This window comes from Typopeltis vanoorti, chromosome 1 (assembly GCF_054136105.1).
Source record: "Typopeltis vanoorti isolate ZY-2024b chromosome 1, IOZ_Tvanoo_1.0, whole genome shotgun sequence".
In the NCBI taxonomy this organism is placed as follows: domain Eukaryota; kingdom Metazoa; phylum Arthropoda; class Arachnida; order Uropygi; family Thelyphonidae; genus Typopeltis; species Typopeltis vanoorti.
The window spans coordinates 20,601,843-20,614,632 of NC_143549.1; the positions used below are offsets into that span (position 1 = coordinate 20,601,843).

The window sequence follows — 12,790 nt, forward strand, 5'->3', positions numbered from 1 at the left end:
ATGTAATTGAAAATCGGGAAGCTATTTTAGTAGACTGTCAGAAGAAAGGTGGACAAAATTAAACGCTGACTGGATACAAGAGAAAGAAAAGTCACCGAAGAACACGATAGAGGGAGGATCTACGAAGTTTGGCATGAGATGGTGGGCATTGGCTAACTGGACAGTTAAGGGGGGAGGCCAGCAGTAGGTGGAAAAGGATAAAGATGAAGTCTTTAGAAGGCCTTTAGAAGGAGAATTCCAAATGAATGGGTTGGATATGATATATCCATAATTCAATAGTCTGTTATTAATTCCTTTTCCCTTTTTATAGCTTTTTATGAGTCGTTGCAGCTCGAAAAAGTCTTCACAGTTTTTCGAAGTTCGCGCTTCAGTGGCCTTGCATTCCGAGGCAAAAATCGAGAACACAATACACTTCCACTCCCGATAAGTTTTGTGAGTAGGTTCGTGCGATATTGAAACATGACCTTTCGTCCCTCGGTACTCCTACAGTACAGACGCCACGACCTCGTTTCGAAGATGTCAATGAGACAGCGCAGTTTTTTTTTTTTTTTTCGTCTATCCCCTTCTTTCTTTTCTGCAGCCGTCCTTGGGATGGGTCAATTCGAGACCGTTGCAGGAAGTGTGCCTAGGTCAGTAACCCAATCGGTATGCCAGCGCTAATCACAGGGACATGTAGGCTGCCACTCTCGAGATGCTTGTGTATGTTTTATATTCGCTCAACGGCCGACAACAAACTTGCAACGACACAGTTTATCTCATTCAGCCAAATGAAAACGTGTCGCAGGAAAGATTTTTAAAGTACAAGAGATGGAGAAAAGGAGTACTTTTAGATTCATGTACCTGCTCTTTACATTGATTTACTGCTTTTAATTTAATAAAAAAATTGCAAAAATAATATTATTTCATACAATAATGTAAAGGTATTTAATTATTGTGTTAATTCTTCCTTCCTGACACATTCACAGTGTCAGGAAGAAAGTATTCGTGGTGAGTGAGCAGATGGGGAATTGAGTACACTTTATGTCAATAAAGCTGTGGGATTTGATGGTATATCACGTGTCCTGAGGGATTGTTACAGGGAGTGTTTGGAGTTGTGGTTAAACTATTGGAGAAGTTAGCCAGGATAAAGATTCAGGACCGGGATGATAACAGCAGCATTATCTTTGATGATTAGCATTGGTTTACTAAAGAAAAATCGTGTTTAATAACCTGCTTATCATAACAAAGTAACCAACGCATTGGATAAAGGCGATGCATGCACAGTGGGATGTTTGGATTTTGCAAAAGGCCTTTGATAGATTGCCACATGATAAGCTGGTGATTAAACCGGAAAGCATGGAGTTGGAGAGTAGTTTAGTTTAAATAATTATAATACCGGAATTAACTCACGCAAACTATTATTTATTAGTATAATTTTCGCCTGAGTATCAGGCGAAAATTATACTAATAAATTCCAAAATTATACTGACATTTCCAAAAGGCGCCACCTAAATAGCTAATGTAAGATAACTAAAAAAGGTCATTAAATTCCCTAACTTATTAATAATAATAATAATAATAAATAAATTAATTAATTTAATTTAAATTAAATTAATAAATTAAAATAAAATAAAATAAATAAAAATAAATAAATAATATATACATAATATATATACACAAAAAAAAATTAGGAAAGATTAGTCGATTTAAAAAATACCATCTCCCTCAAAGGGGATAGATGCAGACAATCGGATCTGTTTAAGTTAGGAGAGTGAAGTAAAGTTTCACATGTTTCTTTATAAAGCCGTTCCACGAGGAACCAACTTTTGTAATTGAAATTTTTCTGATTGGGTGAAATATTTTGTGGTTTTAAAACTTTTGCTATGCGTTAAATTAAATTAAAAAATTAATTTATTTATGCAAGGCATTAGTGATGCCTTATGTGCAAGGCATCACTAATGCCTTGCACATAAGGAATAGGAATGCGAGTTATTTCATCTTAGAGATACCAAAACTGCTAAAAGCTCTTTTGATGAACGAATTCTTATAACCATCAGATAAAAAAGTGGAAATAATAATAAGAAAGAAATGTTACAATTCTTTCTGTAATAGCTCATCTAAAGCTCAAAAGGAGTGGACTCGATGAACTAGTGTTTTAATAGTTCCAGCCTTTAGACTGGGATTGTGATGAGATTCAGCATGGATATAAAATGGCCTGTATGAGTCTTCTTCCTAAAAACAGAGAAATGTGGGGTTGGCGAAGAATTAAAAGATCTAAAAAGGCTAACTGTTTATTTACTTCTTCCTCTAGGGTGAATTTGACCCTTGGACGAAGTTCACTTAATTTAGAGAGAAACTGTTGTAATTCATAAGAAGAGCCATTCCAGATAGCAAAAGTTTTTACTATCTTATGTTCCACACTGGCTTCACTAAGGCCAAAAATACTGAATTATGGAGTCTCCAAAATAGGTATTTCTTAAAATACCTATAAGAAAGCGATTTCCTCTGGTGAAAAAGACCCACCCACTTTCGAATCCCGTATAGGAAGGGAAAGTTCTGAAGGTGTGTTTGCGTTAGACAGTCATCTCAATCAGAAGCGAAAGGTTTTTTCTTACAGAAACTCGGATTTTTCATCCTCCTGTCAAGAGAACACAAGCGAAAATATATTTATAAGAATGATATTTTTAAGAGAAACATTTATGAGACCAGCATATTTATAAGCATAAGATCAACCACCTTATCCAAAAATTGGGGTTAAAATAGGACTAGGCAGATCACTGGTCTTCAATGTCTGTGAGCTAGGGATTAATTTTTTTTTTCTTTAAGAAATGAAATCAACCTAAACAAGTGTATGAATCTCATGAAATATTCGTTCTTCTACTGAAATGAGGAAAATGCGTTCAATTTATCCTTTTAAAATACTCAATGATTTCAAGAGACTACACAATAGGAAGAATATAATCACGGTTCAAAAATCTCTGCATTTTGTGACTGGAAGAGCTTTTCTTCTTAAATTACACCCAGGATTATTCCAAAAAATTTGTACATCGTCATCAATCGCTTCTAACGGTCCTTTAAGAGCCCAGACCTTCCAAATATCCTTGGATTTCGTAACTATAATTCTATAATAGAGGACAAGGGGTTAGTCCTATGCCTATTAAGTATACTTCAACCCGCCACCTCCGTATGAAAGTAACTCACCTTCATCTGAAGAGCCTGATAAAGATTTTTCCAAAATGCATCTTCGAAAACGACTGAACTATTATAATACCGTATGAAATTAAAAAAGATAAATGGATTGATTGAATGATAATAACAAACACCATACTGTCATTTTCGCAAGAGTTGCTGCGTTATAAGAAAAAATATAGAGGGTGTTTCAAAAAGAATGACCTGATTTCAAATTATTATATTTAATAATGAAAACGTGGTACAGTTACAAAACGCCTTCTGTTGACTAGACGCGATCTTCTTATTAACTAAGCGTAGCGGCTATTTGGGCGCTAGTAGTGGCATCTAGCGGTCGTCGTATCAAATTCTGGACTAAAGCCGTTCACATGGTACAAGTCGCATTCATTTGTGGTTTCTGGTTGCAGAGATATACAATTTTCAAATCGAGACATTCTGTTTGAAACACCCTGTATATATATTCGATTGCTCACATTATCATCAGTGTGTGTGTGTGGTTTGTCTTCTTAGCAAATGCATTATAATAATAATGTGACGTTAACAAAAAATATAACATCACCTCCGTGTAACGAAGAGCCTTTAGAATTTAAAAGATCAAATGCAAACATAATTACTCTCCACGAGGATAAAGGAAATGTTAATGATAACGGAAGTTGGTTTTTAGATGAGAATCTGTTGTGCCTAAGGCGTGTTCCGATTACCCGCGTTTGTATTAACAAAATAAGCTGCACTGAAACTTTATTGAAATAATCAAACGAAGGAACTATTATTTCTCCTACTGCTATGTGAACATTTAAAATAGCACGCACTTACCACCTTCCCTTTCAATTTTTCACAATTAGGAGCTCCTCTTTATCCGACCAAGATGCCTTGCTTCGGAAATTAATTCTGTCCACTCGAGACAGAATTAATTAATTCGTGTCTTCCAAATAGAAGACTATACGAACATGCCTTTGCTGAATGTTCTCATCCAAAAACAATTCAGGTATTTCTTCCGTTTTTATCCTACAAAAGGAAACAAGGGTTGTGGGAACATCGGCGCCTTGTGATCACCATCATCTGTCTTATCGAAATGTCAGGGCACACTTGTGTTTGACGGATCCCTTAAAAAAACTGTCTTTTTATTAAACTTGCTTTCATCTTTGATGGTCACAACTCCTATTACAAAAATAGCAGACCATCACTGGCTTCGCTTCGTTCTCCTCATTTTCAGAAGGTTCCTTCCACGTGTCAGCAAACTTCGACGCCAAATTCATTGAGTTAGTGACATTCAGCAGAATTATATTTGAGTGCTGACGATTTAATTGCCCGCGCTAGATAATAATCGCACCACCCTTGAATGTAGCCTTGCGCAACAGTGCTTCTGGACTTTCGTTTACAAGTAACACTCGTTAAGTAACAAATCTTAAGATCACGAACCCACATGCAATGAATGATATGTTGTCTTTAAGTACGTACCGAATAAGAGTTTTTTTTTCTGCTGGCTTAAGCCAGTAATTTCGAACGTTGTCGATAGATGGCGTTGGCACATTATATTCATGAATGTAATATCAAGTTAGAAAGATGAATTCCAATATTCTAAGTTTTAAACTGCATTGCATCTTCGTCAAAGTTTGAAATGCGGAAATGCTTCAATTTGAACTGGGGGATTTAATATTTCGTGAAGTTCGCCATCGTACTCCAAACAAAAACTAAAAAAGCAAGTTCTGAAATTACTTTTTATTTCTCATTTGATTATGTCAAGGTTTCACGATTATAACAGACGTAAGAAGAAGAAAGCGTGCTATTTTAGAATGCATTTCACAATCCTCCAGCATAAGCACAAGCGAGTTTCTTCTTGATCATCCCTTTGTATCCAAACTGACAGTTTGATGAAATTTATTTGGAATCTTTACTAAAATATATCCAGCTGTCATAATTTTTTGCTTAAATCGAGTCATTTTATTTGTTTTAGCACATCGGACAAAATTCGTAGCCTCTCCCAGCCAAATCAAGTCAATCCAGGTTTTGTTGTACGGCCTGTTTGCACAAGCAGAGATGTAGCGCAGTACTCGCCACGCCTCTGGCGAAGCGAGAACTGCTGCCATAAATGAATTCTGGTTGAAGGAAATGCCAAACTACACCTTGATATGTGGTTATTTCCTCAAACTTTCCCGTAAAACTTCACTGCACTGCTTATTGGAGACGTAAAGTGGCTATTGTAATATTTTGCCTCAGCAGCAGAATCCGGTTTCTATACTCCCCTCCCTCCACTTCTCTTCACACACATGCAAGCGAGGATATTTTCTTCGTAAACGTTCTGAACACATTCTAAGCAAGAGCCGGAACTTGCTTCATTCCAGGGAACAGCAGTTATACGGTCGGAATATATTCAAAAACGTATATGCCCATAAGATTTGAACACATAACCAACCAGGCAAGTAAAGCAGGGAGGTGAGGCACTGCGTAGGCCACACATGGACTGGAGAGTGAGTACTGTACACAAGTATTTCATCCTCAATGCTTTTCCCTGCGCTAAAAGCTTCTAACATCACGTACCATACAATAATAGCGATACAGCGGTTAAAAAAGAAATCAACAAAAATCCCCAAATAATTTTTAAAATATAAGAAAAAAAAATAAAATAAAGTGCATCTGAAAAATTGAAAAATTAACAAAATGTTCCCCTCCAAAATAATAATAATAAATAAAAGTACTTCCACATTTACATCACCAGTATTTGGGATTCGGTATAATCAAGATGCTCGGTACAATCTGTTAAGCTCATGCTAGATACATTCCACTTTAACAGCTAAACTGTACCACTCACTCACCGCACTGTGAGAGAAAAATCCAGCTCTCGTCCCCTCTCTTAACTACATACAAACTCAACTTCCATGAATGTTTCCTTGCCCACTTCCCATCTTTCGTATACGAAAAATTCCATCACACCCAAAACACTATAACATTCTTTCGGCAGTTTACAGACCTCTATCATGTCACCCCTCTTTCTCATGTTTGCTAGTGTCTGCATTCCACATAATCATTTTGTCTTATAAGGCCAAATAAGAAGAGCACAGGTGTGGTCATATCAATGCTTTGTAAAGAGGCAAAACGATTTCCTCATCCCTGCACTGCAGCATTCACTTTAGCATCGCAATTATCCCCAGACTTTTATTTGCAGTTTTTTTTTTTTTCCCCTGTGTGACGTTTGTACTTCAACTTCCTATCCAAGAATCCTCGCTTCATCATTTTCTTCAAGCATAATCGTACCAATATAATATGCTGCTGGAAATCGCATCATGCCAAAGTGCATATACTTACTGACATTGAACTGAAAGTTCTTATCAATTAAGTTATCCTATAAGGCTGCATATCAGTGGCATCCGTGATTGCCCTTCCAATGGAACACTCCTGTCGGGTGCTTCCCATTTTCATTAATGTATAGATTGAACAATAATGATCCACGGACTGATTCCTGGGTTACACAACTGGTGACCTTAAATCTAGCAGATTCCCACCCCCTTCTATGTTTCACTACCACATCCGTCTGTCAGCCACCCTCGTATCTCATATCTCTTGGCAACTTCGACCATGCCCTTGTTCATCTACATTCGTCATCTACAGATCGACTTTCATCTAGCTACTCAGCCTCGTGTTCTTTGGCACTATGATATCAACTGGAACGTCTCCCCAGAATTTCTTTGAATGTCTTTTTCCATGGTCTGATTATTGTTTCTGCTCTTTGGTTGCAAACAGCTGCTACAAATAATTTCTGCTAGGATGACAGCCTTCAGTTCCCACCACACACACATACAAAACTCTAACCAAAATCCAAATATTCGCTAATAGGTGTGCCAAGCCACTCTAAGATAAACCTTCCAATCTTTCAAATGAATCAAATCAAAACACCCAACTTACATAGCCTACACTACGATCTGCAATATATAATGGGTAATCGAAATCAAACTTTGAATGATTTATGCCCAGTAACCTCAGCAATGACACTGCTCACTATTGGACGCAAGAATTAGTTTAATGAGATGACTCCTCTAGACAAAACTCCTTCCAACACTTTCTCATAGACGTTTTCTTTCTGCATTGTCTTTTTTATGGGTATTTTCATGGGCGCTGATGCTCCCCAAAACTGGCAGTGCATCTTCAAACTTGTACTAAATTTTCATTTATCTTAACTTGTTCTTTGGAACACTCTTTCCCATATGCTTTTTTTTTTCTAATAACTACAACCCATTCCTCCCCCCCTACTTCTTCAAGAAATACATTACCGGATAACAGATTCTTATTTCAAAATTTCTTTGCTTACAGAAAATGGAAAAGTAATTCCGAATTATACAAAATCCTGTTACAAAGGACTACAAAAAAAAAAAAAAACTCCGTCCATAACACAAAGACCACAAATGACTCTGAGACGAATTGCAGTCATCCTGATTGACCTAAACACACGATAAGCTATTGCACTGTCTGTCGATTTAAATGAAGACCAAATCGTTCAAATAAATCAAGAATAATACGCTAGTATTACGTGACAGTTATCGATAGTAAAATATACGTTGGCGATTATCGAAATTTTAAGGCCGATTCAGACGGGTCGATCTTGCTCCCAACTGTGCCCTTTTCAAGCCGCCATTAAAGCCCATTAGGTCTTGCTAATATCGAAGCGATTACTTCCAGCTGTCAAAAAGCAGAGAACAGTTCTGTTCTAACATTGGATTTATATGCCAGGCGATTCTTTTTTCTTTCCTTTTTTTTATTTTTATTGAAATAAAAAAAAGGAAATATTGTGGGAGAGTTGGATCATTTTTAAATGATCTCACACCTTAAATTCTCTTGAGCACTTTTAATACAATTCCTTTCACGGTAATTTACCATAAAAAATGCAAAGTTTAAACAGATATTTTAATTTTGTTACTTCAAAAAATACATGCGATAATATCTACGCTGCATATTTTGAAATTGATGAAAAAACAGTAACTGCGTTCCATTTATAGTCTCCAGTTGTTGAATGTTTCAGCGATTTTAAATGTGTTAAGAAAAACAACCAGTTCCCGTCCTCCCCCAGCTTCCTAAGAAAGTGTATTAACTCCTTCTTGATCTACAGACCTCCCCTTGGTACCAAATGATCACATTTTTTTTACAGAACCGCTCTAAAGTATGAGGACATTTAATTTAGTTGATCGCACTTTTGATGTGATCACCTGACTTTTCTGCGGGAAAAACTGGATTATAATTACAGGGGTAAATTTTAAAACGTGTTTTAAATGAATTTATGGAATTTAAAAATGTAAATACATTTAGCGGTAAAATTGAAGTTAAGCCTTTCTGTCCGCAATGTCTTTCTACATAAGCCATAACATTTTTAAAGGAAACTACTATTATAAGTTTGTGAAGGGGAACGAAGGTCATGTCTGTTTGACGATATATGTCTTGTCACCCTCACCTCTGCACCCAGTTAAACCCATCGTCATTTCCAACGCGGGGAACCAATCCAACCTTTACAACAGTTTGCCTGGATGAGAAGAGTAAGTGGGTTAAGAAGCTACTTAGCATTTAGCTCCTTCCGTTGCTATGGTTATAGCTTTTCTGGAGCCTCCAACCAGTTTCAAAGCTCAAAGAGGTCCCGATGACCAAGCGGTGAGAAGCTACAGACCAAGTGTATTTGCTAGGTTTATTTCTTAGGGTATGTGTGCTTAAGCTGTAACTGGAACATTGACCTCAACCCTTCTGTTCACGAATATAGAAAGGGGATAAAAGTGGGTTAGTTTTCCGTAACTTCACCGGCATCCGTCAACTTACTGTTAGCCATCGATTCTTGTGCGGCAATTTCCTATTACTTAGTTGATGCAGATTTACTTCAAGCCAAGCAGTTTCGTGGACGATCAAGTACACACCACACCGATTTGCAGCTTTTATTTATTTATGCTCCGCGACGAATTCGTGACACAGAGTACGGAACATATTCCGCTGCTAAAATAAGAGTTACGAGATAAGTGGGGATCAGTGTTGCCCCATTAGAAAACTGAAAAGGAAACTGTGGGGGGAAGGATTCGTTTGAAGGATTCGAATTATTCATTTGCTAAAAATACCGTATATTAAATTATCGGTCTGCATTAAACGGACTGTAATCCGACAGGTCAGGATACAAAAAACAAAACGTTGAGAGCATCAAAACTGTAATTTCGTGGGGTTCAAATGTCATTCTGATCGTAGCAACACTTCCACTGAAGAGGCAACCTATTCTGTTCTCGGTCCCCCACTCGACTAGTACGGAGCTATTGTATTTGCACGGGACACACTTCTTTCCAACCGTCATTTCAATGCAGAGAAAATGTCTCACTGGCTTACTATTACCCCGCTTTTTGCGCCACAGGCAAACTTAGCCGCCAGTCCCGTGAGTTTACCGAGCTGAATCGCGAAGCTCAGCGTGGGAGAGACGGGGAGTGGCAGTCTTACCGACAGTAGCTCCATTTCCCTCCTTCCTTTTCCTTCTTGTCCCCCCCCCCTCTCTCTCCGGCGTTCGACGTTACAATGTGATGCAAGCGGATGCGGTGGCGGCATGCGCGCGCGCGGGTAAGGTCCGTTAGTCAGTGCGACGACAGCCAACGATGAACTAGCCGGGTAGTGTGTTCCGCTCTGTTATGAACGTCTGCTATGTTCCAGTTTGAGGTCCGTGTTCTGAAGTTTTTGTAACTCTCCCTCTGTGTATGTGTCGATTTGAATGGCCTTAGTGGAGAAGAAAGGGATGAAGAAAGAAAAGGACATACTCATATTCTTCGACGCCCAGGTCAAAGGTAGGAATATCTTATGACAGTCGCGGTATTTAAAACCAGTACTGAATTCTGTGCGTGTGTACGTAGATTTGTAGCTTCCGCAGTGTTACTTCAAGTTCTCTTTTACTGGTTCTGGGTTCAATCACCCACTTAGATGGAAGTGAACTGCTGTTGGCGCTTGCGCGAAGGTGTTGCAGTGCCGATTGTATTTAGGATTAAACGTTGACGTTATTAAGAGAGAGAGAACGTATTACTGAGAGAGCTACTTTAACAATGACTCTGACTGTAGCTTCCCCCCGTTTATAAAACGGAATGAAATAACTTCCGTGCCCCACACAGTTAAGAAACGCTCTTAATTTATTTTATTTATTACGATCTTTTCAAGTTATTCGTCCGGGGATGTGTCCACTGCCAAATATGGCGGGAACATTGCGAACGTATTTCCCGGATGTTTTTACCGGCGAAAAACGCAATATTCACTGTCGTCACTTCCTGCGTGTGGTTCACCATCCCATGCCGGTAAACACAGTCGATTGCCAACCATCCTTTCTGATGATTTGATAACAAAACGAAAACAAAATCCTTTTTTTTTCTTTTCATTGTTTCACAAAATCCAATTGAGGGGAGCTTGTGACAAATATTAACAATGCAATCCCCCCCCCCTCAGAATGGGTGAAATGCGAGACTTCGGAATTGATATCAAAGGAAGATGCCGCCATAATTTTACTGGTGTTGCACCTGAACCCTGATTATCTTTATTTTTTATTTCATATTATCATTATTTGTTCGAAATTGAACTAACACCCAATAAAAATTGTCCCTTCTCCGAGATTGCTTAAACACGATCCCAATCAGTCACAAAAATCATTTCTCCAGTTTTAAAGAACCGATTTATGCATTCATTGTGTATGACGTCCTTATGACAAGATCGACTCGGGTTCTGGCATGTGCAGCTAGTCCGATATTAGCTACCTGAATCTGTGTGGTAATTAATTAGGGAACTTCGATTCTGTTTGGGCACAACACTGATGTTTCTCATCTCTGTAGCTTATTGGCTCTTTCATTATCGTTGCTAACTTTCAGCACTGAGGAAGCTTCTCGAATTTCAATCTTTCCCTTTAATTTCATCAAAATTCACTGCGCTGTTAAAAGAATGATGGACTTCAGCTATTATCAACTTTTCTTGCACAGAATGTCTTACAAAACAACATAATAAATATCTTTTTTTTAATCGATTTTTATTTCTTTCTTAAAAACCCTGACATTCCCTAAATAAACACCCTTGATAAATTTAATTGTGATGCCTCGAGTCGAAGTTATAGTTGAGGAATGTATGTGCGAATACAAATCGGTGTTGTAATAAGAGGGGTGTTCCTGAACCAAACGGAAGGCCCTAAACAATCTAGTAACCAGAGACAGACGGAAGGAGACAGTAACAAGAGACTTCTCTTTTGTGCCATTCTTAAAACTGATCCCACGTGCTCCTAGAAATACGTCATTATCGCGATACTTTCTAAAAACACTTCGTCACACAAGGCTTCACTGATACCGGAAAATCATCCTTATAGATGTGTCGCGACGTCACCAGGCGAAAAGAATGCAAGATGACTTTCCAGATTTCCATAGTCACAGTATCAGAGATGTCTGCGATGCATGACCACACTTTGAAGTGTTTCAAAAAAAAAAAAAAAATAATTCAGCCAAGAAAAACTTTATCCTATCCACGCATGCGTAAAACAAACAAATGCGTGTATGTCAATTTTGAGATGTGCTACTCTTGCAGCTGTTCTTGTGGGAAGATTAGGGTGTCGATGGTTGTTTAATGAGAAGATGGAGTAGGGACTGTTCCAAGCTGCTTGACCTCGTAAAGCTGTGCGACACTATTTGAAAGCGAGGCCGTGTTACCCGTTGTATAAGGACGCCTTCTCTCCCTCTTCCCGTTATGGGCGATTGAAGGTCATGAGTGAAGCTGAGCGAGGAGGGATAGTTCTCCGCCGCAGTTACCCTTCATGGGTCAGTTGATCGGAAACTGTGATCAACCCTTTTTTTCATTACCTCGTCTTCAAGATTTGCGTTGGTCGCAGGCCTTTGCCAGAGACAGGCAGACAGACGGGCCTTGTCTGCTTTGGCTTGAAACACAAAACAAAACGGCAGTAGCCATTAAAGCATTTGTGAAGTATAATCCAACGAACAATGGGCTCTGAAAGTCTTAAAGAAACAGTTTTTAATCGAATTAATTTGAATGAATATCCAAAAGAAATTTAATTTGAAGTCGCAATATACATATACAAGTGAACATGTCACTTTTATATATGACTAGTACGTCATTTATTTTGCGAAATGCGAAGATATTATTATTATTATGCGACACCTCCAGGGAGTCCAAAGACTCATCGAGGGAGAGTGCCAACAGCATCGAACGATTGTCCCTTCCAACTACTAACCGCGCTCCAACTTGCTTAACTTTTTGCTGAGCCATTAGTAGCAGGGGCTCCACCAATCGATCAACCATATCAAACATGCAAATTAGTAATCGAAATATTTATTACATTTATTAATTCGAGAGAGAAGTTCACCATTATCAAGTCTTTGAACATAACCGTTAACTTTTCCCAAATTTTCCACGTGCGAGAGAGCACTTAGGATATCGAAATATTTCCGTATGTACGTGTGAATAAGCGGAAGCAGGGTTGTGACCCAACTTTTGAAGTGAACAATATGCTTGATCCTGCTATGTTTTGGAATATTTTAAAATGATTAAACTTGTTCATAGACGAGTGCGCACATAGCGAGAGTGAAAACGTTTTTCTTGATGTGTCTGAAACGACATCTCGGATGTCAACTAAACAATGCAA

At 38.3% G+C, this 12,790-nt stretch overlaps 1 protein-coding gene across 2 annotated transcripts in view; it reads left to right on the forward strand.

Moving 5' to 3' along the window:
* Nucleotides 1–9,703: 9,703 nt before the first annotated feature.
* LOC150109823 (SLIT-ROBO Rho GTPase-activating protein 1-like) overlaps nt 9,704–12,790 on the forward strand; it is a 564,129-nt gene continuing 561,042 nt past the window's right edge. For both annotated transcript variants that reach the window (XM_090396844.1, XM_090396869.1), the window contains exon 1: nt 9,704–9,956. In XM_090396844.1, coding sequence (XP_090252970.1) covers nt 9,884–9,956 — 73 coding nt within the window. In that variant the 5' untranslated portion in view covers nt 9,704–9,883. The remainder of the gene's footprint in view (nt 9,957–12,790) is intronic.